The 27,817-nt window shown below is 50.6% G+C and overlaps 1 protein-coding gene across 2 annotated transcripts in view; it reads left to right on the top strand.

Annotated features, from left to right (window-relative positions):
• Nucleotides 1–25,989, top strand: part of MGAT5B (alpha-1,6-mannosylglycoprotein 6-beta-N-acetylglucosaminyltransferase B) — a 79,891-nt gene extending 53,902 nt beyond the window's left edge. The window contains exons 9-17 of one of the 2 annotated variants that reach the window (XM_071452535.1): nt 4,623–4,754; nt 6,089–6,222; nt 8,468–8,598; nt 10,843–10,998; nt 12,587–12,733; nt 16,627–16,743; nt 23,035–23,109; nt 23,529–23,803; nt 25,340–25,989. In XM_071452535.1, the coding sequence (XP_071308636.1) occupies nt 4,623–4,754; nt 6,089–6,222; nt 8,468–8,598; nt 10,843–10,998; nt 12,587–12,733; nt 16,627–16,743; nt 23,035–23,109; nt 23,529–23,803; nt 25,340–25,538 (1,366 nt within the window). In that variant the 3' untranslated portion in view covers nt 25,539–25,989. Of the gene's footprint in view, nt 1–4,622; nt 4,755–6,088; nt 6,223–8,467; nt 8,605–10,842; nt 10,999–12,586; nt 12,734–16,626; nt 16,744–23,034; nt 23,110–23,528; nt 23,804–25,339 lie in introns of both variants that reach the window. The other variant, XM_071452534.1, reaches the window with a different exon arrangement.
• The last annotated feature ends 1,828 nt before the right edge of the window (nt 25,990–27,817 follow it).

The following is a 27,817-nucleotide window of genomic DNA, read 5'->3' as shown; positions in this document are numbered from 1 at the left end:
GTGCCCAGGCTCTGGCTTCACTCCCCTCGCCAGCTGGCAAAACCAGTCCTGCTGTTGTGTGGGAGAGAAAGGAACTGCTTGTGGAAACAGCCAGAAGTGGCTGGTTCCGTGTGATCCTGATGGAGCTGCAGGGAAAAGCTGTGGATTGATCAGCTCTGCATCACTGGGGAGGAACTTTCAGCCTTTACCAGGTGCTCCTGGTACTCAAATCCAACCTGGCTTTGGGCACTCCCATGGATGGGACAGCCACAGCTTCTCTGGGCAGCCTCTGCCAGGGCCTCACCACCCTCACAGGGGAGAATTTCTTCTTTTTTTTGGAGCTGCTGGAGCAGCTGGGACAGCAGGAGAACAGCCCGTCTGTCCCAGGGTCTGCCCAGGCACTATCAGCACGTGAGTGCTCAGTTTCTGCTGCTCCCTGTAGGAATCCAAGTATTGATTTCTCCTTTCCTGGGAAGTTCCTTCATATTTGTTGAATCTCCAACCAGAAAGAATTGTTTGTTCTGGCACCGTCCTGTGCATCTCCAGGTCTCGGAAACAAATAAAAGGATTACTGAACTTCCTCCCTGGATGGATAGGGCTGTGTCATACAAGATCGATGATGGACAGAGAAACAGTCCAACAAAAGTGAAACCATTGCAGGTGCTGAAATTGCTTGGAAATCCTGATTTCCAGTGAGTGTTCATTCTAGCAGGGAAAGAGCTGGGGGCACAGGGCAGGCGGTAGGATGTTCATTTTGTGGCCTTAGATTTGCACTTGTTGGTTGTGATGGGGTTGTCACAGACCTCTGGGAGCTGCTCAGGCCTGGCTCTGGCACCTTTAATCCCTGGATAACATCCCTGTGCCTGCTGGGCTCTTGCAGCTGAGGGAGCAGTGAGAACAGGATCCCTGCTCTGTTCTCAGCCTTGCTGATGGCAGCAGATGTGGGCAGAGAAGATGCAATTAAATATAATACAAAATATTGGCCCAGGCTGCCAGGAGATGCCCACGAGATCCATTTAGTGCTGGATTTCTTAGCACCAGGAGTGATAATGCAGAAAGAAACTTTGGGTTAATTTGAAAATAGGTCAATGGGATGTAAAGATAACCCTGCAGTCATCTGACTCCAGAGCGCCTGCACCATGCCCAGGGAGGGGACGGTCCCCTGGCTGATTAAAGTACCTCTGAGAGGAAAATAGCAGGACAAGAAGCTGCTGGAGATTTATTCTGGAGTAGGCACAGCTGGTGGAGGCAGCTGGCGGAGAGGCGAGCTCGGCATCCGCTTGGATCGGAGCCGCTCCTGCTGCTCCCTCCCGGAGAGGAGCCAGGGCTCAGCTGATCCAGGATTTGGGATGGGGCAAACCTCTGGATCACCAGCCAGAGGTGCTGAGCTGGTCACCACCCATGGCTGGCCTGGGAGGGGAGGTTTCCCCAGCAGATCCCTGGGCTGTGCTGGCGGCAGGCGGCGTTTGCGCTCATCAATTTTATTTGCGTAATTTCAAGCGCCATTAATAGTACATGGCACAAGGAAAAATCAGGGAAATTGCACTCCAACCATGAGTGAAATTGGGTTTAGTAGAAAATTAGTTGACTTAACTGGCAAATGATGAAAGCCTGAATAAAGAATGTTTAAATAAGAAGGAATAAAAAAAAAAAATTCTCCCCCCGCCCCCATCTCAGAGGTGCAGGCTGGATTTGCATGAGCGGAATATTAAAATCAGTGGTGATAAAGTGTTTAGGGAGGATAAGGGGGGTAAATGCAGAGATGTTCTGCTCAAAGCACTGCTCCTGCTCTCAGAGCTATTCCAGCCACGCAGCCATGGCACAGGGAGTATAAATGGATGTGGCAAGTCCTGAGCACCTGGAGAGGGGATGTGTGGCAGATTGTGCTGCTGATGGGAGCTGGGAGAGTCAGACCTGCTCTTCCCAACTGGTGGGAACTTTTTTGGAGGCTTCAGTGTGAGTTACACTAATTGCTGCCTCCTGCAGCCCCTCGTCAAGCTTGGTTAGGGCTTCCTTAAATTACAGATTATTTTGTAGTGCAGTGGCTTGTGTGACATGCTGCAAGCACAGTGTAATGGTTTGGGGATTTTTAGTTAAATACAAGGTTTATGGATTGGTTCCACCACAGTGCAGGTTGGTGTAAATCATTGTTTGTCTGTGACTGAGGAAAAAGCAGCACTGTGTGAGCAAATGTGTTGTTTAGAATTCCATCTCTACAAAATCCTGGCTTAAAAATTCCCCTTCAGCCTTCCCGGGAGACTGAGTCTCCTTGGTGCCCTATTTATTGTACCGAGGTGGCTGTGGGAGGTGAGAGCCTTTCTATTCCTGCCATCTTCCCAATCAGTCCTGTCGTGTAAAATTGTGCATAAAAGTGACAAAACTGCAACCTGTTCCCCCTGCAGCATCCCCGGCCAGGCTGCCCTGAGCTGATGCTGAGATTCCTTGTGACAAGAGCAATGAAGCAGCTGCAAAAGCAGCTCTTTGTCTTAAATTGAAATTCTCTGTTTTTCCTGCCTTTGGCCAGCAAAGCTGTTCCACATTTACACATTTTCTGGAGTCCCTGTCATGGTCAGGAGTTTGGGGTGACCCTGCACTGGGTCAGGTTTGGGATGGGGGTTGGAAGAAGGATCTTGGTGCTCAGTGCTCAAGGACTTGGAGACACATCAGAATCACAGAAAGGTTTGAGTTCAGAGGGACTTTTAAAGCTCTTCTGGTCCAAACCCCTGCAATGAGCAGAGGCATCTTCCTCCAGGTCAGGTTCAGAAGAAGAGGGAGGTGTGGCCAGGAGCCAATCAAGAGCCCTTTATCATATTTCTTATGGCAAACAAATTTCTGGCTCTGTGTGGCTCCTTCTGATGTTAGTGAGAGACTGGAGAGCAAATATTTGTGACAGTTGTGTCCCTTGGTTTTCCCTGGATGGGAAAGCCATTGATTCCCTCTGGAAGCAGCCATGGGATTGAAAGGTGAAATGCTGAAGGGCTTGGCAAGGGCTGAGGACCTTATGGAAGTGCTCCTCAGAGGATGGACCCTGGGGCCATGGGTCCATTTGAGCTTCAGCTGAGGAACAGATAAACCCCAGGTAGGGCTGGAAAGGGAATTCTCAGGTTCAGAAGGGAAAATGCTGAGAAATTGAGAGAACCAGTAAGAGAAGTCACAGAGAAGGAAAGATTCAAAGCCTGGGAGTTTAAAGACTGACCAGAACTTTTATTCCTTAAAGAAGAGAAAATACATACAGGCATGGCTGGGATAAATTCCCATCTCCAAATAGAGGTTTGGAGTAAGTGAAGAACCCAGAAGAAAACAAAGACAGACGTCCTGGCAGGCAGGAGCTAAGGGTGAGATTTCACAGTGTCTGAGCTCAGATTTGTGAAATAAACCAGGAATTCCTCAGCCTTGTTGGAAGGACTGAGAATGGAATGGGACAACTGCGTGGTGGGAGTGAGACAGCCTGGGTGGACCAAAGCAGCTCAGCAGTTTGGTTTTCCATGAGGATGCTGCTGCTTTTTGGGTGTGAGTGGAATTAGCAGGATGAGGAATTATCATCTTTAGGAGGAAAAACAAAATACAGGAGCATTAAAACTGTGGAGTGAATCAGCCTCTGAGCAAACTGGCACTGGGAAATCACAAGTACAAGCAACGTGGATTTTTGAGAAACCTGCTGAAGCTGGAAGGTGTCACAGGGGTGGTTTTTTTTTTTTTCTGAGAAGGAGGAAATATGGTCCAGACAAGCAGATGGGCTGTCAGGCTGACATCAGTGGTACACTTGGTAGAACAGCTTTGGAGAGAGGGATTCATCAGTTCACAGAGGTAATTGGAAATGGAAGGAGACACACCACAGGTTTAGCAGCCCTGTATCTTGCTGGATTAATCACATCTCACTCTGGCAGTGAGGTAACTGATGGTCTTGATAAAGAGATTAGTGTCAGTCGAGTTTATCTGGATTTTCATAGTGCATTTTATCCACTGGAGGAGGGCAGAGGGGGTGAGTGTGGCTGTTTGTAAGGAACTGGCTGGAAACCCCCTGAGTGAGACCCAGGGCCCAGCTGCCCCGTTTTGTGGAATTATTTCATAAATGGGACCAAAAGTGAGAAATATGAATGAAATGTGCCCAGCATCCAAGGACAGGCATTGCCAGCAGAGGCAAGGAGAAGCTGAGAGTGCTCTGGGATGTGATAGGTAGAGGAGTGGAATAAGAGACATTCCAGGGTGTGCTGGGAGGGACGTGGAGCTGGGAACAGGGAGCTTTAGGCTCAGCTGGGAACCTTGCAGGCAGAGAGGAGAGGAAAGATGTGGCTTTACAAGTCTGTCACTGGTGTGACTGCAATGAAAGTAAACGAAATCTGGTGTCTTCAACAAGAGAGGTCCAAGGGAGGGTGTGTGGGGACTGGGATGCTGGAGAGCCCTGGCTGGGAATGCTGTGCCTCACAGTCCATGTGGGAGGAACAGGAGCTCAGCTGGAGCAGGTGCAAAGATGTGGAGGGACCAGGACTCTCCAGATCTTTGGCCTGGGAAATAAAAACTGGGGCGAGGAGAACCATCTGCCTCCCCTCCATCAAAGAGGAGCTGTTTGATGGCTCCTGCTCAATGCCCAGCAGGGAAAGGAGTGTTGGTGCTGGGGGCTGACCCCTCCTGCTTCTCCCCAGTCACTTAGGGGTGCCTCCAGGACGGGGGAACTGCCCCCTGACCAGTCCTCTGCCTTTTGACCTGATTTACACCGACTACCATGGCCTCCAGCAGATGAAGCAGCACATGGGGCTCTCCTTTAAGAAATACAGGTAAGCAAAGCCACTGCCTGCTCTTGATCTCCATTTCATTAATTAGCAAGCAAAGACTAATGGCCAGCCCAAGGAGCCAGACCCTTTGATTTTACCTTTGATTTTTGCCTGCCTGGTGCCTTGCTGTGTCCCCTGCTGCCACAGCATGAGACATTCTGAGCCTCAGGTATTTAGGATAAAACCTCAATAAAAGAGAGAGAGTTGGGGAAAGACCAAATCTTGCATGTGTGCTTCCATTCCATTCCTGCAGCCAGGGGTGGACACAGCATGGAGGGGAGGCTGAGCCTTGGGAATTTGTAAGGAGCCCTATCCCTGGCTCCTTGAGCATCAAGACAAATGTCATCATCCCCTGGTACATCACCAGCCCGGAAAATCTGCGATTTAATTTAGTGCTGATAGACCTGCTATTTATTACATTTTTTCCCATCTCTTCCACTATCCTACACAATTTTATTAGAGAGAAAAATGACAAGCTGCGTTATTGCTTTTATTATAAATGCATTTGCTTTTGCATTCAGCTTGTTTTGCTCTTCCCTTGCTTGTTGTTCCTGTTCTGTCCTCAGCCTTGTGCTGGTAGTGCCTGCCTCAGCATTCCCAGGATATTGGGAAAGGCATTGATAATAAACTTTTGGGAGGTTCATCATTCTCACAGCTGTCGGGGAGCTGAGGGTCCTGCAAAGGGAAATTGTCCTGCAAGGAGGGAACAGTGCTGGGAAGGGCTCCTTGGGATGCTGCTGCACCCTCTCGTCAGGAAAATTATTCCACAAACATCAGAGGTTTATGTCCAAAAAGGAGACAGAGGAGTCCTCTTACTTTATTTGAACAAAGGGAGAGGCCATGGGGCATTCCCCTGGGGTCTGTCTAATTTTTGGAAGATGCAGCCTCCTTTTTACCCCAATTTCCTGGCCCCATTTCCCTTCTCTCTTTCCCTATTGGCTGAGGTACTTGAGAGGTATAGAGTTCCTGAAATGCCTGAAACCAAAGATAACCCTCTAATATACAACACTCCCTTTTAGTTTTTAATTCTTATGGAATTTATGGGTTTGGTTTTTTAATTTTTATGGAATTATGGTTATGTTTCTTTCATCTTTCACTATCCAATTTCATTGATCAGCAAACCTATGGTTTATTTGTAAAGGCAAATATGTTTTTTCCAGTCATCAATCAGTGGAATCCTCCCCATTGTTTCTTTGATCTCCCAGTGCTGGTTTTATGTACCAGCAGACCCACAGCTGGTTTGTAAAGACAAACCCCTCATTCCTCTCCCTCTGCTTGGGGTGCAGACGAGGGGTCCTGGGGACAGCAGGCGTCCTCAGGGGGTGTGTGCCCCGCAGGTGCCGTGTCCGGGTCATTGACACCTTTGGGACAGAGCCAGCCTACAACCACGAGGAGTACGCCACGCTGCGCGGCTACCGCACCAACTGGGGCTACTGGAACCTGCAGCCCAGCCAGTTCATGACCATGTTCCGTGAGTGCTGGTGCCCGGGAGGCTGCCTAGAACAGGGCCTTGTCACGATCTGCTAGAACAAACGGGGGTCGTTATTGTGAACTTTTGCTGGCGTTCAGGCTTGTAAGAATCCGCGTCTCTCGGGCTGTTGTTTGAGTCCACTCCAGCTAGCTATGGACCCTGGCCCACACGGTCTTACATGGACAAAGCAAAAGATGGGAAACGCTCTTCTCCATGTGGGGACAAGTGTCCCCACTTTATTATTATTGCTTATTATTTATTTATTTATTTATTTATTTATTATCAATTTACTATTGCTTATTAGCTTGGGAGGAAACACTTCCGGCTCTGGCTACCTCCCAAGTGGAAAGGAGAGTGTGATATTCTTGCAGGGGACCTTTATACCCAAGGAATGGGGGCGGGGGAAGAGGACTGTAGCCAATGAGATACCATTGAGGAGGGGTGATGGAAGGGGTAACCAGGGACCAAACCACCAGGGGGTACAGCACAGGAGTGCATGAGGGAGAGACCATGTGATGGGAGAAGGGAAATAACAATCTACGTGACATAACATACTCAGTACAAATTTCCAACCACCCAGTGCTGTAGCAGGCCCCAGGGAGTTGGCTAGGGCCCCGTGGCGGGCCGAGGCTTAACAGTAGGAAATGCTGAGTCATGATGAGACAGCAAAATAAGCTCCTGTCTTCTGCCTCTCGAACCCTAGCTTATCTCTGTAACCCCATAGGTCATTTTTCCCCTAACCCTTACTATTGGACAAGTTTGGATCCCCCTATACCCTATAAAAAGGGGCAGAAGAAGAGCCGTCACTGGAACCCTTCACAGACCCCTCAATAAACCATTGCTGTGGAACAGCCAGGACCCTTCTTCTCCTCTCTCACATCTGCTTCTACCCCTAGCCCTACGGCGCCCTAAGCAAGCAAGCAAAGAGCTGAAATCCTAAGAGAGCTGAGAATCCCTAAAGAGCTGAAATCCACTAAGCTTGCTTAGGGTAGCCAGCGGCTACGAGCTGACTGGGTATTCGGGCACTCTGTCCCCAAGAGGGACTGAGTTATCCAGATGGGCCTGCCTTGCTCGGGGCTAAGCCTGATAGGAGGGCTGGGGGCCCTTCACAGTGCAGAACAACAACTAAATAAACTATTTAGTGCAATACAACACAGGCTGTCCCCAGCAGGCTGCACACGGGTCCCAGATGTCCCACACGGACAGACTGTCCGAGCTCCCAAGCAGTTCTTAGCCGCAGGCAACCTTAAGTGAGATCAACTCTTTAGTGATTATCAGCTCATTATGATTTCAGCTCTTCAGCTTGCTAGGTGCCTAGGCAGGCAGAGGCAGGGAGAGAGAGGAGAAGTCTGTGTGGGGTTCCACAGGAGCATCTTTATTGATTCTTCTGCGAAGGTTCCCAGTGACAGCTCTTGTGACCGTGTTTGCAGGGGTCCGAGGATGAGGGAAGAGATGAGGATCTGACTCCATGTTTCAGAAGGCTTGATTTATTATGATATATATTCTATTAAAACTATACTAAAAGAATAGAAGAAAGGATTTCATCAGAAGGCTGGCTAAGAATAGAAAAAGAAGGAATGATAACAAAGGCTTGTGGCTCGGACAGAGTCCAAGGCAGCTGACTGTGATTGGCCATTAATTAGAAACAACCACATGAGCCCAATCCCAGATGCACCTGTTGCATTCCACAGCAGCAGATAACCATTGTTTACATTTTGTTCCTGAGGCCTCTCAGCCTCTCAGGAGAAAAAATCCTAAGGAAAGGATTTTTCATAAAACATGTCCGTGACAAGCTCTTCTGCCCGAGCTGGGCAAAAGCAGCTCTTTATATAGGATTCAGGGGTTTTGGAAATGGTCCAATAGCAAGGGTTAAAGGAAAGTCTTAGAGAGAGATAAGCAGGGGTCCAAAGGTGGAAGAAGGGCTTCCAGCCCAGTCACCATGACTTGGCATTTCCTATCTTAGGCTTCTGACCACTAGGGAGCCCTTGCAGGCTCAGGGCCTGCTACAGGTCATGATGGTTTGTTCACTGATTTCAGAGTGCAAAAACTACACAGAGGGGATTTCAGTATCAATCAAAATGAATGCACCTTTATTGAGTGCCCACAGCAAATGGGATAGAAGGGTTGGAAAGGAGATACAGGATAGAGAGAGAGAGAGAAAGACGGGGTTGCTGTATTCCCACCCCTGGGGACATCCCAAAAAACATCTCTCCAGCTGCCTGTGTCCTCCCCTTGGTGCCCACAGCTCACACCCCTGACAACTCCTTCATGGGCTTCGTGTCGGAGGAGCTCAACCAGACGGAGAAGCAGCTCATCAAGGCCAACAAAGTCAGCAGCATGGCCGTGGTGTATGGCAAGGAGGCCAGCATCTGGAAGGTGGGTGTCCTTGGGCTGCTGGGGTCAAGCCAGGCAGGCAGGGGTAGGCACAGGCAGGGCTGGGAGGCAGCCCCAGCCTCTGGATCTCACCCTGAGCTATGGAGGGGCAGATCTGGATGTGTTCACAGGGAACCATCCTTGTCCTGGTCCTGGGGGAGGAATGGGACACATCCAGAACCTCCGACAAACAGGGAGAGGCTGGTGGGACACCATTCCCTGCTCCTTGCTCTGGGTGATGCTTCCTCCCAGCAGGCTCTGAGGCTGAGGATTTCATATTGATGATTTTATGTAATTAGTTACAATGATTGCCACTTATTAATTGCAGTGATTGCTGCATTATGATGGGGATAGTTGGTGTCTGCTTTCAAGCACTCTGTGAAAAGGGGTTGTGCTCCCCGAGCCTGAAACACCTGGGGGTGTCACTGCATGGGGACAGCCCCTCCAGCCCCCCAAAACACGCCCCTGCATCTCCAGAGGGGCTGTGCATGCTCCCCCCACCTTATCCAGAGCTAGCAAGCTGCTTTTCCTTCCAGGGCTGTAAAAAGGAGCTAATTCTCATTGTCTGTTGATTTATTTCTATTTTTCCCTCTGTGCACCGCCTGGGGCTGCTCCAGTTGCAGGTACTGTACCACACCAGCTGCTGCTGGGCTTTGCCTCTGCTCCTCTTCTCGGGAGAGAAAAGGTTTTTGTCAGACTCGACTTTGCCTTGACGTGGGCTGGGTCCTCTGGAGCTGCTGGGATTGATGTGGGTTGATGCAGTGGGGGCTGTACCTCCTCCCCTTCCCAGCTTTCCTGATTAGCAGCTGCTAATTAGCAGAGAAGCTTGTGGTGAGCCAGGACCCAGCCAGGCTGTCTCCTCTTTACTGATGTTTGTGGGCTTTCCATCCCTGTCCAGGTCTGACAGCAAATCCCCCCTGCCTCTGCCTGGCTTGAGGGCTCCCTAAAAGCCCTACTGAAACCCACTAAATCTCATTTTAGGAGAGCTGCAACATCTTGTCTTATTTTTCTACCATTCCCCTGCCCTTTCTTATCCAGAAGTTTCCTTGGAGCTTAGTTAAGGTAATTTGGGAAGGCACTAAAGAGAGTTTAAACCCCAGAATGGACATTTCCCTCCACCCAGGGTGCTACAGGCATTTGCTGTTTTGAGTCAGAACTCACAAACAACATCAGTTTTCCCCAAACTGCATATTTGGGGTCAGTTATTGCTGGGTGAAGAGGCTGGGGCTCCTTGAGGCCAGGCTCCCTGGCCTTTGCTTCCCATCTTGTACACTCCATGGAATAAAAAATGGAATAGAGGAGTTTTTCCTTATTTTGAGTGATTTTGAGGTCTAGAAAGGCACGACCACCTCCATCTTCTGGAACCAGGTGCTCATTTACCAGCCTTGGACCAAACACCCTCTCCAGAGCAGGATGTTTTTGACATTTAGAAACATTTCATTAAACCTCCCTTCCCTTTATTTCTCATTTCCTACCCCTCTGAACTTCTTGCCTCTGGCTCACAATAGGAGCTGGAGTTTTAATAAGCTGGGAAAGCCTTAGAGCCTTGGAGGATTCCAGGGATCCATGGCTGAGGGCAGAAATTCAGCATTTGAGGAGGCTTTAAGGCATCATACACACAGTTTCCTCAAATTCCCCATTTAGAACTCCTTAGTCCCCCTGGTCTTTGCTCTTTTGGGGCTGTTGCAGCACTGGAAAATCCAGCATCCAAAGGATGGGCCCTTTGTGGTTTATTGAAGCAAAAAAATTCTCCAGTAAAGAAATTGTTAAAAAGAAAGTCTGCTTTGGAGCAAAAGGAGGGAAGCCTCCAAGAGAAGAAAATTGATGACCCCTTTCATTTTCCAGGTAGTGAAATGGGATTAAATCTGAATAAGAAAATCCTTGGAATTTATTACTTGGAATAAGAGGCTATTAGCAAGTTCAGATTCCTTCTGAACCCTCTGAAGCCTTTAATTCAGCAGCTCCAGAGTGGAAGCTGCCCTTGGAGGGGACAGGGGAGGCAGGAACCTGATGATCAGAGTGATGGATCCTGCAGCCATTGGGGCTCTCCAGGAGCCTGGGGCAGTCCAGGATGTGTTTCCAAGGAATGAGGAGGAACAGGTGGGGATTTTGCACTGCTGTGGGTCTGCCTGAAGCATGGCAGCTGCTCTGGGACAGCAGTTTGAGAGTTAAACCCCCCCCCATAACCATGGGGAGGAGGTCAGACCCATCCTTTGGTGTAGTTCACATGCCTGCCTTCCTCCCCAGGGCAAGGAGAAGTTCCTGGCCATCCTCAACAAGTACATGGAGATCCATGGCACTGTTTATTATGAGACACAGAGGCCACCTGAGGTGCCAGCATTTGTCAAGAACCACGGGCTGCTGCCCCAGCACGAGTTCCAGCAGCTGCTGAGGAAGGCAAAGGTGGGTGAGGCCATGCCAGGAGCCTGTCCCCCATTACCTGTGCTCCTCCCAGGCCTGCAGGCACTCCCAGCTCCACGAGGGATAATTAGGCAGGAGCCAAGCAGAGCACATTTCAGATCAAGATGTGTCTGAGGAGTTTCTCCTTGCAGACTGTCCACAGGCAGAGTGCAAAGTTTCCTCATTAATTCATTTATTGCTGAGTGGGGTGGGTTTGTTGGGTTTTTTTCACCTTATAGCTGTGATAAAAATAAACCAGATTCTTGGAGTGTGTGGGTGTGGGCACATCCCTGTTGCCTTCAGCTGCTGCCTGGAGGAAATATTCCTGATTTACCAGCCCAAACAGCTGTGGCAAAGCAATGTTGTTCCATGCAGGGCCAAGTCATGGTTGTGAGCACCATGGGGGATCTTGCAGCTCCTGGAAACTCCATGGCTGTGCAAAGTGAGCTGTGGTTGATGGACTGGGGTTGTGCAGCCTGGAGAAAAGGAGACTCAGGGATGACCTTATCAACCTGTACAACTCCCTGAAAGGTGCCTGTGCTCAGCTGGGGCTGGGCTCTTTCTCCAGGCAGCACTGACAGAACCAGAGCACACAGCCTCAAGCTGCACCAAGGGAAATACAGGTTGGATATTAGGGAAAAGTTTTTCACAGAAAGAGTGATAAAGTTCTGGAATGGCTGCCCGGGGAGGTGGTGGAGTCCCCATCCCTGGGTGTGTTTAACAAAGCCTGGATGTGGCACTGGGTGCCAGGGTTCAGTTGAGGTGCTGGGGCTGGGTTGGACTCGATGATCTTGAAGGTCTCTTCCAACCTGGTCATTCTGTGAATTCTGTAAAAAAGGGGAATTTTCAGCATAATTTGTTGAACCCCACTAGAGGCTTGGTGTGCAGGAGCAGAGCAGCAGAGGGGTGATGCTGGTGGGTTTATCTGGGAGGTTTCCCTGTGGGAAAAATCACTCAGTCTTGGGGCCCCTCGCTGGTCAGAGTGACCCCAAGATGTGTTAGAAAGTCTCTTTTCCCAGCCCAGTGCTTGAAGAAGGAGTCAGAGCTCTTCAGTTCTCAGTCTCAAGGTTCCTTATCTATAAAATATTTTCTCCTGCCCTGCTGAGGTCCATCCAGCAGGACAGTTCCAGGCACTCTGCCTGTCCCCAGGGAAGTGTTATGTCTTTATACTAAAAACGACGTGTACAATGTTTACAATTACTTTCCAATACCTATAACCTATGTTAGACAGTGAGCTTCTACTCTAAACCAGTCTAAAAGTGCCAACATCACAGCAGAAGATGGAGGCCAAGAAGAAAAAGGAGAAAGGCTGGACATGCCCAGATCCCTCCATCTTGCCCCTTGAACCCCCATTCCAGAAACTCCAAAATCTACGTTTTCACCCCATGATAAATTCACTATTATTCTACTTAACTGTTTTGGCTTGCTGATCTTCATCTAAGGTTGGTAATTTGCTCCATGGGTCATAATCAAACCCACAGGCATTTTGGGCTCTGTGCCAGGGTCTCTGAGCCCCTGGCAGGGGTCTTGGCTGCTCAGGGGGGTGTCCTGGGTTCCAACAACTCAGCAGCTCTGTGTTTGTGCCTTGCAGCTCTTCATTGGCTTTGGGTTCCCCTACGAGGGCCCGGCCCCACTGGAGGCCATCGCCAACGGCTGCGTGTTCCTGCAGGCGCGCTTCAACCCTCCCCACAGCTCCCTCAACCATGAGTTCTTCCGCGGGAAGCCCACGTCCCGAGAGGCAAGTGTGGAAAACACTCTTCACTACTGGAATATTACCAGTATAGCTGGATGGGACATGCCTGAGCTTGACTGGCTCTTGGTGCTGAACCAAACAGCGGCACTGTGGTGTTTCACCCCAGAGACACTTTTGGCCAGTTGGATATGTAGCGTTTCACCCTGAGACACCTTTGGCTGGCTGGGTGTGTGGTGTTTCACCCCACAGACACTTTTGGCCAGCTGGGTGTGTGGTGTTTCACCCCAGAGACACTTTTGGCCACCTGGATGTGTGGTGTTTCACCCCACAGACACTTTTGGCCAGTTGGATATGTAGTGTTTCACCCCACAGACACCTTTGGCTGGCTGGGTGTGTGGTGTTTCACCCCACAGACACTTTGGGCTGGCTGGGTGTGTGGTGTTTCACCCCACAGACACTTTGGGCTGGCTGGGTGTGTGGTGTTTCACCCCACAGACACTTTGGGCTGGCTGGGTGTGTGGTGTTTCACCCCACAGACACCTTTGGCTGGCTGGGTGTGTGGTGTTTCACCCCACAGACACTTTGGGCTGGCTGGGTGTGTGGTGTTTCACCCCACAGACACTTTGGGCTGGCTGGGTGTGTGGTGTTTCACCCCACAGACACCTTTGGCTGGCTGGGTGTGTGGTGTTTCACCCCACAGACACTTTGGGCTGGCTGGGTGCTGCAGTTGGCGCTTGGGGACAAGTCCAGGCCTGCAGGAGCTCTGGTGGTGGTGGGATGGAGCTTCCCCCCATAACAGGGGCTGCTCCTCAGGTTTCCCTCTGGTAGAGAAGCTTTGAGGCGATGGTGAAGGAAAGGAGTCGGTTCTGATGGAGGGTTTGGATCCAGAGCTTTATTCTGGCCCTCAGGCCTCTGAATGCAGCACCAGCTCCCACAGAACTCCCTGAGCCCGTGGTTGCTGCTCCTTTAACCCCGGGGAGAGGGGCAGGGAAGGGGCAGGGAGGCACCAAGCAGGTACATAGAAGGAGGTCTCAAGGGACAAAGGACACCTGGGTGGCCCAGTGCCCCCCAGGGGTAGAGGGCATCCTTTGAATCTGCCAATCACTCGAGGCCCTTCTGGAATTCCAGGACTGACAGACAGTGCTGGGAGGGGAAAGGAGAGGTGACCGACACACCTGGGAGGGAATCTGCAGGGGAGGTTCTGAGGTAAACCCTGAAATCACAACAGTTCACTCTGCTGTAAACATTTAGAAAGTTTAATAAGGGACAATAGGAGACAAAGACAATAAAGCAAGGATTTACAGCCAGGTGCCTCTTTGCACTCAGCCAAGAGCACACCTGCTAATTTGGAAACACCCTTTATTGACCATTTCTATTGCATCAGCCTATGACATATTCATAAACAATTTAAATACAATATATTTATGTTGTTTTATATTTACTGTTATATTTATATTGTTTATGAATATATGCAATGATGCAATAGAAATGGTCAATAAAGGGTGTATCCAAATTATTTATATTTACATTTACATTTATAGCTATATTTATATTTATGTTTATATAATTTAATATTCACTATTATATTACTATTGTTTTTATTTTTATATTATATTTTTAATATTTACTAATAGTAAATATTAAAAATATAAATATAATAGTAAACTTTTCTCCAAACTAGTTTACATATTCCCAGAATTGTTTAGCACAGCTCCACCTCAGATCTGCCTTTTTAGAGCATGCATATTCCTTGGCTGTGGTTTTAGTCCATTCTTATCATCACCTTCAGTTTTGGGCTTTACTTTCTACCAATAGTAAGTGTTGGTACTTGGCATATCAGTAGCAGGGTCCTCATCATATGTTCCTTGGATATTATCCCATCCAAGCAGGTATTTTAATACAAGCATATCTATATCAGCTATTTCTAAGTTTCAGTTAACAACAGAAATAAATCTGTATCTTTATAGCGAAGTTACTTTAGCCCTGCACATATGGAATCCATTTTAATATTTGCAAAAAGCCAATATTATAATATATATCTATAACACAAGTGTGGTGTGGGGGCTGCCTGGAGCCACCCTCTTGGCACCAGGCCTTGGGCCAGCTTGGGGAAGAGCAGCTGTTAGGCTGAGGTTACTTTTTTTGGAGCAAGATTTCCTCTGAGCATGTCTGCAGATGGGGTTCCAGTTTGGGGATTTGCCTTGGATAGAAGGGGCTGTGCTGTAGGTTTGGGGTTTCCAAGGAGAAGGAGCAGGAAGCAGGAGCCTTCTGCAGACCCCCAGCCCCTTCCCCACCAGCCCAGACCCACAGATCCCCACACCCTGCTCCCAGCCCAGGGCAATGCCCCCTGCTCGTCCCTTTGTGCCCCCAGAGGGACACCAGCACCTGCACCGTGTGCCAGGGCTATGAAATCCCTCCCAGGCTTGCCCAGCGCTGGGAATTCAATCTAAGTAGAGCAGGAACTCTTTAAAAGTTAAAGGCTTGGGAAAATTGCCTCTTTTATTATTAATAAAGTGGATAATGCAGTGCAAGGCTCCCTCACCGAGCAGGGAGTGAGCTGGGGGCTGTGCAGCTGGACTGAGCTCTCCTGCCCCCCATGAATGCCCCATGCAGCCCTGAATTTGGTGTTAATTGTGCAGCTGGGCTGGGCTGTCCTGCACCCCCTGAGTGCCCCATGCACCCCCAAATTTGGTGTTAATTGTACAGCTGGGCTGGGCTGTCCTGCACCCCCTGAATGCCCCATACACCCCCAAATTTGGCGTTAATTGTGCAGCTGGGCTGGGCTGTCCTGCCCCCCTGACTGCCCCATGCACCCCCAAATTTGGTGTTAATTGTGCAGCTGGACTGAGATGTCCTGCCCCCCTGACTGCCCCATGCACCCCCAAATTTGGTGTTAGCACCCATCTGGGAGGGGCTGGGGCTGTACCTCAGCCTGGAGCCAGGGTGAAGGCTGTGAAATGCCTTGGGGTGTTTCTGTGCTGGAGGGGAAAGAGGTGATCAAGCTGCCAGGAGAGAAATGAGGAAGGACAGCAATGAGGGGAATGAACCCCACAGCTCCTCTCCTCCAGCTGGCAGGGGCTCAGGCCCTTCTGAAATCTTTTATGGTGCCCCCAAAACTTTCAATTAACCTTCCACTATATTTCATAGTATCAAAAACAATAACCAACTCATCATCACTCCATAACTACCCCCAAACAAACATAGAATTAACCCCAGAACTAACCCCCCCTCCCCCCAAAAAAACAAACAACCAAACAAAAATACAAACCATGATGATAAATCATTGTTTTCTGCTCAGCAACCTCTTTCTTCCCTTCCCAGAGGAGATCAGGGCTGAACAGGCACTTCAGGGCTGAAACAAAAGAGGTAGATCTCCAAAAATCACCTGTGTGGGCAGCCCAGGGAAAAGCAAGGAGGTCAGTACCTGTGGAGTACCAGTGTGTGGGCTGCCCATGGCATCAGGGTGAAGCAGCTTCCAGCACTGCCCTCTCCCAGTGCCAGCCTTTCCCAGCCTTTCCCAGCCTTCACTGGCAATGGATTTTCTCCCTGCCTTGTTTCTAGAGCTGGCAAACCTGGGAGATGTGGTGCCTTCACACAGTTCCTGCTTTGGGGGTTTTTACCATCCAGACCCACAGAATGGCTCAGGCCAAGGGTAAATTGTTCCTGTGATGCAGAGTGGAGACATTGCAGGCAGCCAAAGGAATTCAGTGGTGTTGGGAATGGGGCACCCCAACCCAGTGGGAATTACAGCACATCATCCTGAGGCTGGGGAGCAGCTGGATTCAGAGGAATCCATTTTCCAGCACTCCCTATTGCAGTGGGTCAAACCCCACTGTGTCTGTGAGGCTGCTGCTCCTCTCTGCCAGCCAGCTGTGAGCAGGAAGCTGCAGCCATTTCAGCAGGGATTGCAAAATCCAGCTGGCACCTCTGTGTTTCAGGTGTCCTCCCAACACCCATATGCTGAGGACTTCATTGGGAAACCCCACGTGTGGACTGTTGACTACAACAACTCTGAGGAGTTTGAAGCTGCCATCAAAACCATCATGAGGACACAGGTGGGGCTCAGAGCAGTTTTGGGGTGACCTCCCTGCTGCTGGGTTTGGGCAAGTGTCTTGGTTTGAAAAGACAGGTGTCTGCTAAGGAAGGCAGGAGCCTCCCTTGAAATGGAAAATGTAACCCCCCTCCCTCTGAATTGTTATAATTTTGAAATTATATAATAATAATAGTAATAATAATAACAACAACAATAATAATAATAATTATTATTGTTGTTGTTGTTTTGACATTTTGCTCTCAGGCAAAGATATGGGAATAGAAATAGCAGTTCTTTAGTAGGAAAAAAATTAAAAAGAAAATATAAAAATTACAAATGCAATAATACAAAACAGCACTGCCAGAGTCAGAGCAGTCCCTGTCCCCTGTGTGTCAGGGGTGGCACAGCCCCATCCCATGGGGGCTCAGCCCTCCTGCAGTGCCAGCTGTGGCTCTGCTGGAGCAGGGATTCTGCACAAGGGGGGAGTTTTCCTCTGCAGCTCCAGGGCTGCTGCAGATGGGCCTGGGCTCCCTCTGGCCATGCAGGGCAGCAGAAGCTGCTCCTCTGGCAATGCACTGGGCAAAGGCTGCTGTGCTGTGCCAGGCTCACATTGGATCCAGGTAGGAATGCTTGGCTCCTGCCCTGGGCAATGCAGCATCTCCCCATGGGATGCTGGAATTGGATCAGCCCTGCAGGGACACTCAGTGGCCATGGACAGCAGAGATCTCCTGCAGGGAGGGTTGGCTGTGGGAGAGATAAAGAAAAATCCCAATGAACAGCAGAGAACTGCCCCAGATCTGACAGATGGGAACACACAGCCCCATTTCCAACCTAAGACACCAAGCAGCAGCAGATGTTGGAGCCTGGCTCTCCTTTTCCTTTCCTTTCTCCTTTGGATGTTTTGGTCCCTTCCTGCAGCCCCAGGGGCACAGGTGCTCCCACCTTCCTTTGGCATCGTAGGTGTTTCCCCAGAATCCCCTGGGAATCCTGTGGGCAGGCCTGGAGCAAGGGGAGGCTGAGATAGGGTTTGGGAGCAGCAGGCTGAGGTTGCTGCAGGTGGAGAGCAGTTCTGGGAGCTGGTGTGATAACAAAGATAAACCCAGAGAGCTGCTGCCCTCTGCACCTGCCTTACCCCCACTTCACTGATGGCTTCCTTTGGACAGAGCAGATCAATGGGAATAACTTCAGGAGTTGCCTCTGTGAGGAAGGGGAGAACCCAAGGGAAGGCAGCACTCCTGCTGTGCCCACTCTGGAAACACTCCTCATGAATATTTAGCTCCCTCCCTGTGGCAGGAGCCTTTCAAGTTGTCCAAATTATTAAAGTCTGTTTTCCTGGAGGGGAGGAAAGTATTGATAGCCATTTTTTCTGGCCATTTGCTGAATGAGAAGGGTCATCCTTGCTTTTCCCTGCATTAGAAGCTGCAGAGGGGGATGCCTGTGGCATTCAGGTAACGTGGCCATGCTATCACCCTGTGTCTCACCTCTTCCAGGGTGATTACTGCAGCTTTTCACCTCATGTTCATTTTCTCTGTGAGTTTGTAAAGACTCATCAAACCCAACTTAAGAAAACAGTTGTTGTTCTGCACATTCATTCCCGTATCTTCATTAGAATTAAATTAAAAATAATGACATCCCTGCTGCTGTGCTGCCAGGCCAGCTGTCAGAGCTTGACCCTCCACCATCTGGGCTGGAGACAGCCCTGAAGTGAAGGAATTGCTGTGGGTGGGAGGCTGGGAGCTGTTTTGGGAGAGAGAAGCAAATTTTCACTTTTTCCTGAAGAGAAGAGAGAAAATAGTGAAGCCTGGTGCTGCTGTGCTGTTAAAATGATTAAAGAATGGTGAGATTGAGGATGGAGGAAAGGGCTGTGCTGGTTCCTGGGCAGCTGAGCTGTGCTGCTGCTGTGTTGACTGGATGGGCACCAGGTCATTTAGGTGTTTAATGATCAGGTTAAAAATGAAAGAACTAAAAAGGATTTCAGGGAAGGCACTGGGCAGGAGGAGCTGGTGTCCAGAACTGGGCACTCACTGGAGTGAGCAGCTGCTGTGCCCATCCCTGGTGTGCCCAAACCAAGCTCCTGTCTCAGCTCTTCTCCTCATTCCCACTGTCAGGAAAATTAATCCACAAACATCAGAGGTTTATGTCCAAAAAGGAGACAGAGAAATCCTTTTACTTTATTTGAATAAAGGGAGAGGCCATGGAGCATTCCTCTGGGGTCTCTTAATTTTTTGGAGGATGCAGCCTCCTTTTAATCCCAATTTCCCGGCCACATTTCCCTTCTCTCTTTCCCCATTGACTGAGGTACTTGAGAGGTTCAGACTTCCTGAAATGCCTGATACCAGAGATTGCCCTCTAATGTATAACCCTCCCCTCCCTTTTCATTTTTAATTCTTATGGAATTGATGGTTTTCCCCCATTGTTTCTTTCATCTTTCAGTATCCAATTTCATTTATCAGCAAACCTAAAGTTTATTTGTAAAAGCAAACATCTTTTTCCATCCATCACTCAGTGGAATCCTTCGCCTTGTTTCTTTCACCTCTCAGTGCTGGTTTTATCTACCAGCAGACCCTCAGCTTTTTTGTAAAGACAAATTCCTCTCACCACTCTGGGATCAGGACCCCCACTCTGTAGTGCCCTCCCACAAATCATCCCAGCCTCTGGAATTACCCTCAGCTGCTGGAAGTCCTAAATTTGCCTCAGATGAACAAATCCAGTCACTGAGGCCCATTTGCATTGTGACACGAAGTCACTCTGGAGAGGAAGAGATTCCTTCCCACCAAGGAGTTAATCCCCTACTCACCTCTCTGGGGTTTTGAAGAAATTGTAGAAATCCTCCCAGAGCAGAGCAGGGAGTGAGTGTGAATAACTTACAGCAGCCTCTTCCCACCCCCCAATCCCCCCCACCTTTTTTTATCTTTTAAATAGAAAGGTCTGCTTTATTAGAGATGCTGTCAAGGCAATTAAGCCTAAAAATTGACCTAGCTTACAGGTTTAAAAGCCTTATTATGGGCTTTGGCTCCAGGGGTCCATGGGTATCTTGTCTTTAAAATACTGTTTGTTACAGCAGGAATTGAAAACAAGGGCATTAGCAGGAGGAGCAGCAGAAAGATGGGAGCTGGGCAATTTAGTGTTCCTGTTCCCAGCCAGTTACTGGAGTTCAGAGAAATTATTTTACTGACTCGTTTTTTTTCCCCCCCTCCAAAGGCAAAATGGGGTGTTCTGTTATTGGAATATCTAATAAATTTGTCTGTGTTTCAGAATAACCACCATCAATTTATTTTTTTTTCTGTCAAAACATTTCATTTCAAAATTACTGGAATGAAATACTATGGTTTTGTTTCCCATCTGCCTGCCTTTGTTTGGAAATACCCTGCCAATTTATTGAAAGGAGTGCTGGATCTGAAATGATGCATTTCCCTTTGCTTCACTAACTCAGACAGATTGAACCTGAAACACAACATTTTCCCCGTGAAAACATTGAAAATTGAAAACTGACCTGAAATTGATTTTATTTAGGGATTTTTTGTTGTCGTATGACCGAAAAATCACATATCCCACAGATGTTTTGCATCTTCTAGGGCCAGAACTCAGTAAGACATTTTTGGGGATTTGACATCTTGTGGGAAAACTGTCTCTGCCATCAGGTGGAAGCTGTGCTGGGAGCCTGTCTGGGAATTTGGGAGCTGGTTGATGAACCTGGCAGTAATCCTGGTGTGGTCGAGCTGACAACAAGCTTTGGTCCCAGGGGGATTTGCTGATTCTCAGCAATATTTTAATGTCACTGCAGCACCCCAATTTCTCCTGCTGCATCCTGGGGCAGGCTGTGCCATCCCAGAGCTGCTGCTGGGCTGGCAGAGCTCCCCTGGCTGCTGGCTGTGTGCAAACAGAGCAGTTGGGATGCAGCCGGCGTCCCTCAAGACCCAGTTCTGCCTGAAAGAAACTTCTTCCTTCTGGAGGCAGAGCTGAATCGTGCCTTGGGTTTGCAATCTGTGTTTTTTCCCCCCCAAGAACAGCCCTTGTGCTGCCCTCTCTCATCCTTTTGGAGGTGGCACCCGTTCCAGGTCACCCTCCAGCTGCTGGGCAAGGTTTTTGGCAGGCTGTGACTCTGCCATTCATCTCTCTGGGAGCAGTTCTGGGTTTCCCTGATGGTTTGCATCCCTGAACTATTTATAAGGAAGATTAAAACCAGGCAAGCACCAAACCCCTCTACCCCAGAGATCAAATCTCAGCACAGGAACAGGGGGCAGAGAGACAAGTGGTGTCCCCTTGGGACAGGGGATGCTGGAGGTTTGTCCCAGTGATGGATTCTCTCTGTTATCCTGGGGTGAGAGGCTGGAGAAGGAGAGAGGTTTGCAAGCACCACCATTTTCTGGGCCTTCAGCTTTTCCCATTGTCAAAACCCGTCCTCACACAAGCAATTTAATAGACCCAATATTCTGGTGTAGTGAAGGGAGAAGGCTTCATTATATTAAAGTCAAACATACAGGACTATAATGGAAAATTATACATTTCAGACTATGCCTGAAAGAGCGGCACATTAAACATCCCAGTGAAAATAGCTGGTTAAAATGTTCCAGCCTGCTGTTACGTGCCAGCACTGAATTGCATTATTTTTCTACTTATTTGTCTGATGACATTCAGATTTTTTTCCACCCTGCTTTCTTTTCCTTTTGAATGAAGGATACTTCATCCTCCCTTGCAGCTGGAAATGCAGGGCTCTCATGGTGGCATTCCCATGGGACACCATTCCCATGGTGGCTGATGGAGAGAGCACTGGGGCTGGGAAGCTCTCCCAGCTGAGGAAAGGATGGCAAAATCCATCTTTCCAAGCCCTCCATTCCCTCCATGCCATCCCATGCATCATTCTGCAGGGATCCCCACCTCAGAACCCCCTCCTCCTCCTCCCTCCCAGGGCTCTGGGGACATCCTGAGCTCCCAGCTTGAGGAGTGCCATTAACAGCGTGGCTGTTGAGAAGAGGCTGAGCCTGTCAGATTTTAATTAAACAATTATCTCCTCGAAATTGGCATTTTCTCAGTCCTGAGTGCACGAGCTGAATCCTAACAAAACCTGGAGAGGAGCGCAAAGGGAAGGAGAGCCTTTGGGGTCCCCCCTGAGAGGGAAAGGAGCAGAGGCTGCACTGGGCTCCTGATGCCCAGGGATCCCCCTGGGAGCCTGTGGAGAGGTGGGATTGCACCTGGAGCATCACCTCTGGATACATGTGCAGGCACAAGGAGGGTTTGTGTGATGTGCTGCAGCGTTTTGGGGGACGAGGCTGTTTCTGGAATTATATCTGCACTATGCCTGGCAAAAGGGGGTCCTGGGAAAAGCCCCCCCATGAAGGCAGTGTTGGGATGAGACTGAGCACTGGTGATGCTGAGCAAGGGGGGGTTTATCTCCTCCAAACTGATCCCTGGCAGCCCCAGCCTGGCTCTGAAACTGAGACAGGCAATTTTGCTTTCAGAGGACTCTGCCCCAGTTAACTGAGAGCCCATCAGGAATTCAGAGGCAGGATTGGTGCCTGTCACTGTGTCAGCCCTGATTAGCGTGCACATCTGTAATTAGATGAAGCAGCTGTGATTTCCAGCCTGCCTGAGATCTCAGGTGGGATATTTATGGCAGGGAAATGCTTAGAGGGTTCTCAGCAGACTGAGCCTTTGAGCTTGGTTTTGACAGGTACTTCAAAAGGAAATAGCTATTTTGGAGGTGCAGAGCTCAGAAAATAGAAGCAGCAGTGTTTTCTGGATTAATTATCTATGGGTGGTTTTGCTTATAATCCTCCTGAATAAAGCTCTGCAGAGATACACAAGGGGAAGGGAGGTCCCAGGACTGGCACCAACCTCCTGCACCTCATGTAACATCTCTGTGGAAAATAAGGAAGTGTGGAAAAATATGTCTTCCCAGGGTGGAAAGTTCCTTAAAAGAATAATTTTTTAAAGATTGCTCTTCCCTTGCCCACAGCTGCAGTGAGTTTTGTGAGCTGGAACAGTTCATGCTTTAGTTTGAAGTGACCTATTGGATGAAAACTGATTTGATTGTATAACTTACTAAAAGTGGAGAAAAGGGAGATTAAAGTGGAACAGGGATGATTTCATTTTCACCAATAGGTCAAACCCAAAGTACTCCTCTCTCTTTATCACTTTATAAACCTCTTGTGAGGTTTCTCCTGCCCTAGGATTCTTCCCTGCTTGCTTTGGTGGACAGACACGAGTCGTGGGCTTTGGTGGGTGGGAGAGCCATGCCCAAGGTTCTGCTGTCTCAGGGGCAGGGCAAGGCTGTCCCCAGCTGCTGCCTGTGCTCTGCTCTTGCCCTTCACAGGTGGACCCTTACCTGCCTTACGAGTACACCTGCGAGGGGATGCTGGAGCGGATCCACGCCTACATTCAGCATCAGGTTGGGGAGAATCCCTGTCCTCCCTGGGGAGCCATCTCTGTCCTCATGGCCAGCTCTCCCTCTTCTCCCTGGGGAGCATCCCTGTTCTCCTGTGGGCATTGTGCAGCCAGTGCCCTGATTGCAGAGAGCACCAGGAGATGGGGCTCAGGGAGGTTTGTCAAGGGCCAAAGGTGCTGAGGTTGGTGGTGAACACCTGGGGGTGCTGGGGCTGGGCCTTTCTGCTGCAGGGAATGAGGCAGCACTGGGAGAAGAAGAGGTGAGAAAAGCAGAGGTTCATCCCCCACAGCAGGAAATGCCATCTATGCATGCAGGTGACCTCAACCTGACGAGCAAAGTCATCATCCCAAGTGTCCTCCTGTCCCACCAGCAGCCTCCCTTCCCCACTCAGAGCACTGACCTGTTATCTTCTCTACCACCAGGATTTCTGCACCACATCATCTCTTCCTCTGTCTCCCAAGACCAAGACTCCTGCTATGCAAAGCCCTCCAAGCCCGCTGGCGCTGTCCCCCAACTCCACGCACCTGGTGTGGTCCCCCAGCGCGGGCTGGGCCCCTCAGGTGTGGCCCCCGGTGGCCTCGCTGCAGGTGTGGGTGTCAGAGCCCCAGCACACGTGCACGGAGACGTGCCGGCGCCACGGGCTGGTGTGTGAGCCCACCTTCTTCAGGTTCCTCAACAAGGAGGAGGTGTTTCTACAGTGAGTTGGGGCCTTCTCAAGGAGCTTGTGGGGGGCCACCAGCCAGACGATGTTCCCTTTGCTCCCCCCATCCCCTGCACCCATTTTCCTCATGTTCCCCCTCCCAAAATCCCAGTGATGAGCCCTCATGCCCACATGCTCCCTGTTAACTGGGATTAGCCAGAAAACTGAGGTGGGCATCAGCAAAAGCCCCAAGGAGCAGCAGAACTGCCCAGTGTGGATTTTAACACCCCTCCCCTCCCAGATGGAGCAGCAGCACTGGCACTGCCCTCCCACCAACGCTTCTCAACTGATGAGTCCCTCATCAGGAACCTCCCCAAGAAGGACAGAAACCCTTCAATGACCCCCTCAACGGCCACTCACCTGACCTGCCCACCTTGCCTTGGCCCCCAGGCTCAGCACTGAGTATGAGATGAAGGCAGGGCAGGCAGGGCTCAGCCTCACTCTTCAGCTGGCAGCAACAGCATTTCCAGGCATGGTTCCGCCTCTTTCCAACCCCATTCCTCTCCACCTCCCGCGTGCTCTCTCCTTTTTAATGTCTCTCTCTATAAAAGTGCATTTTGAACACAGTGGTGAAGTTCTAATAGACTATAAATCTGCCACCGGGCTCTGTGCTGCTCTCTGGGCAATTTGAATGCGAGCGTTGCCGGAGCTGTCACGCTGGTCAGGCAGGCGCCGCGTGTCCCGCTGACATTTTTATGTGATAAATTACAGCTGGGGCCTGCCTTTCACTCTTTCCTCCTGCACATCCTCCTCCAGACCTTAAAATGAGCTGGCTCAGGGACTTGTCAGCTGAGAAGGGTTGGTGGGAGGGCAGTGCCAGTACTGCTGCTCCATCTGGGAGGGGAGGGGTGTTAAAATCCACACTGGGCATTTCTGCTGCTCCTCGGGGCTTTTGCTGATGCCCACCTCAGTTTTCTGGCTAATCCCAGCTAACAGGGAGCATGTGGGCATCCCCTGATCCCCTGTCCCTTCCAGGGAATGTATCTACAGTAACATACAATAACATAGAATGTTATCTACATCCATGGAGCTCTGTCCATGGATAGAGCTGTTGGTCTGCAAGGGGCTGTAAGAGACCCATTGAACTTCATGAGCTGGAAGGAACCCACAAGGACCAATGACTCCAACTCCTAAGATTTGGGTGGGGTTTTGTGGGTGATTCTGAGCCATCTGTGGGTTGGGATGATCTCTGGGCTGCAGGGTTGAGTTGCCAGGGTCTCCCCTTGGTCAGCAAGGGGTTGTAAGAGACCCATTGAACTTCATGAGCTGGAAAGGACCCACAAGGACCAACTCCTAAGATTTGGGTGGGGTTTTGTGGGTGATTCTGAGCCATCTGTGGGTCGGGGCAATCTCTGGGCTGCAGGGTTGGGTTGCCAGGGTCTCCCCTTCTTGCGTGGCGTGTTGGGCTGGTGACGAGCCCTCACATGTAGCCAGGGGGTGGCAAACACAGATCAGCAAAGGAACCTCCCCAGGAAGGACAAAACCCCTTCAATGGGTGCTCACCTGACCTGCCCACCTTGCCTTGGCCCCCAGGCTCAGCATCGCGTGCGACAGCACCGAGTATGAGATGAACCACCTGTACCCCGCGGTGGCCGAGAACGTCCGCGAGTGCTACCTCCAGAAGGAGCCGCTGCTCTTCAGCTGCGCCGGCCACCACGCCAAGTACCGGCGCCTCTGCCCCTGCCGCGACTTCCGCCAAGGACAGGTGGCTCTGTGCAGGGACTGCTTGTGACACGGCGTCCCCACCGCCCGGGGACACCGGCACCGGGTGGCTTCTCCTCAGAACTCCGCGGCGGCCGAGGAGCTGGGACGGGTCCCTCGCGGTGGGTGAGCCGGGGCTGTCAGACTCACCCTGGGGCTGTTTCATGTCAGACTCTGGGGCTGTTTGATCCACCAGCCAGCTGTGAATGACCCTGTCCTGAACTTTGGAGTCATTTTCTTCCCGAGGAGCATCGTCCGAGCGCATCCTGGACCGAACCCACCTGGACCTGGTGGCGCTGGGATGGGGTGGTGGGGAGAGAGGGGCTGGGGGCACCCTTACCCTCCTCTGGCGATGGGACAAGCCACCAGCAGACTGCAGTTTCAGGGTTTTCATCTTCTTCAAGCATCCTCAGTTGTTTTATTTATTGATTTTTTTAACCCTCCCCCTGACAAGTGGTAAATTAAAGGGGAATCCACACCCAGCCCTTCTGTGGGAGTTCTTGGGCAGAGCTGCATTGAGGGGGGACAGGGGTGATGCAGGTGGCTGTTGTGGGTGTGGAGCTGAGGGAGGACAAAGCACAAGGAGAGTGGCTGGGTTTGATGGGCACAGTGGGGCATCCCTCGTAGCCCCAGGAAGAGACAGTGGTGGGATGGGGCTGTGGGAAAACTGCTGCTCCCCAGGCAGGGCAGAGGTGCCCAAAGTGATCCCCCCAGCCTCCAGGCTGCTCTTCACCCTGCTGGGCCATTCACAGAGCTGAACATCCCCCCAGGGATGGTTGCAGGAGGAGGTGAGGACACAGGGGCTGCTGAGTGGGCAGAGGGGAGGATGTGCTGCAGCACATGGAGGGAATTCCTGGTGGGCACTGACCGAGGGCAGAGCAGCTGAAGAGCAACATCCTGACTGTGTGCCCCAGACGCTGACAGCACAGCAAGAGGTGAGCTCCAAGCAACCATCTTCCATGGAACTCTTTGCTTCTTCAACTTTCTTTAGTGCTGTTCCTCTTGCTTTGGGGGTGGTTCCCCCTCCGCTGCCCATGTGTCCCCTCCTGGCACATCCTCTGGCTGGGCTGGTGCTGGCTGGGGTGACCTGGTTTGTTCTTGTAGGGCTGCTCACCTGGGCAAGGAGTTGCTGTAAGGTTGGTGCTGAGCGCTGCTGCTGTTTGCAAGGTTGAATGGGGAGATTCCTGCATGCCATAAAACGTGGCTGGAAAATCAGGAAACTGGAATTTCAGCGCTGGAAACTCCTTCTCAGCCCTTCCCTGCATGGAATCGCTCCTGGCCTGGCTGGTGAGGGAGGCTGGTGGGGTGGCAGCCTGACCTGGCACTGTCCCTGCAGGAATTGTCCCCTCTGGCTCGCAGTGACTGATGGAGAGCAGTGGCAGGATGAGTGCAGGAGGTTGCCCTGGAGCTGTGCCACACCCCTGGCACCTCCAGCCTGTCCTCCCCTTGCCAGCTTTTGGGAGAAACTCTCATTCCTTCAGCTGAGCTGCAGCATTGGGCAGAGCCCTGCCACCCTCACCGTGTCCCTGCTGTGTCACCACAGGGTGCTGTGTCACCACAGGGTGCTGTGTCACCACAGGGTGCTGTGTCCTCTGGGCACCCCCACGTGAGCCTGGCCACATCCTGCTCTGGATGAGCTGGACACACTGCTGTTATCCCAGAGCAATTTATCATCTTCAGCTCCCAACTGCGTGGGCAGCCTCCATCCTGCCTGTGACGCCAGCCCAGGGGAAGGATTGATTAAGTAATTTTTGTGTCTTGCAGCCAGCGTGTGTCTAAATAAAAGCAGCACAAGGCTCTCTGTGCAGAGCTGAGCAGCAACACCTCTCCACAGCACCTTTCATCTCAGCCTCAAAGCATCTCCTGGCACAGAGTGCTGCCAGAGCTGGGTGGGCAGGAGCTGGCCTGGGAGAGGCACGGGGGGTCTGCCAGCAGGAACCACCAGCAGTTCACTTCCCAGCGTTGTAAAAACCAAATAAAACTGGATTTTATAGGAGATCTAAGCAAGTTTTAAAGACCAAGAGACTCGGGATGCCTCGTGAGGCAGCGCTTGTTACACATCAGCTCCCTGGGCAGCTTTTTCCACAGTTTCTGCTCAGCTGCTTTTAAAATAGCCTTCACCTTTCAGCAGTGCAGCGCTGCCTCCCACTGCAGAGAGCCCCAATTATCCCCTGGCAGGAGAATTTTTCTCCAGGCTGAAATAAAAGGTGGCTGGCTCACCTTCACTGCTGTCATGGGAAATAATGATCTGTCTGGAACCTGGCTGGATCTCAGCCTGGAAATGTGGGTGGTGGGGCTGAGTGAGGCTCT

The sequence above is a fragment of the Agelaius tricolor genome, unplaced genomic scaffold (genome assembly GCF_023055355.1).
Source record: "Agelaius tricolor isolate 1412-34295 unplaced genomic scaffold, bAgeTri1.0.p SCAF_35, whole genome shotgun sequence".
NCBI classification, from domain to species: Eukaryota; Metazoa; Chordata; class Aves; order Passeriformes; family Icteridae; genus Agelaius; species Agelaius tricolor.
This window is presented reverse-complemented; position numbering and strand designations above follow the sequence as displayed.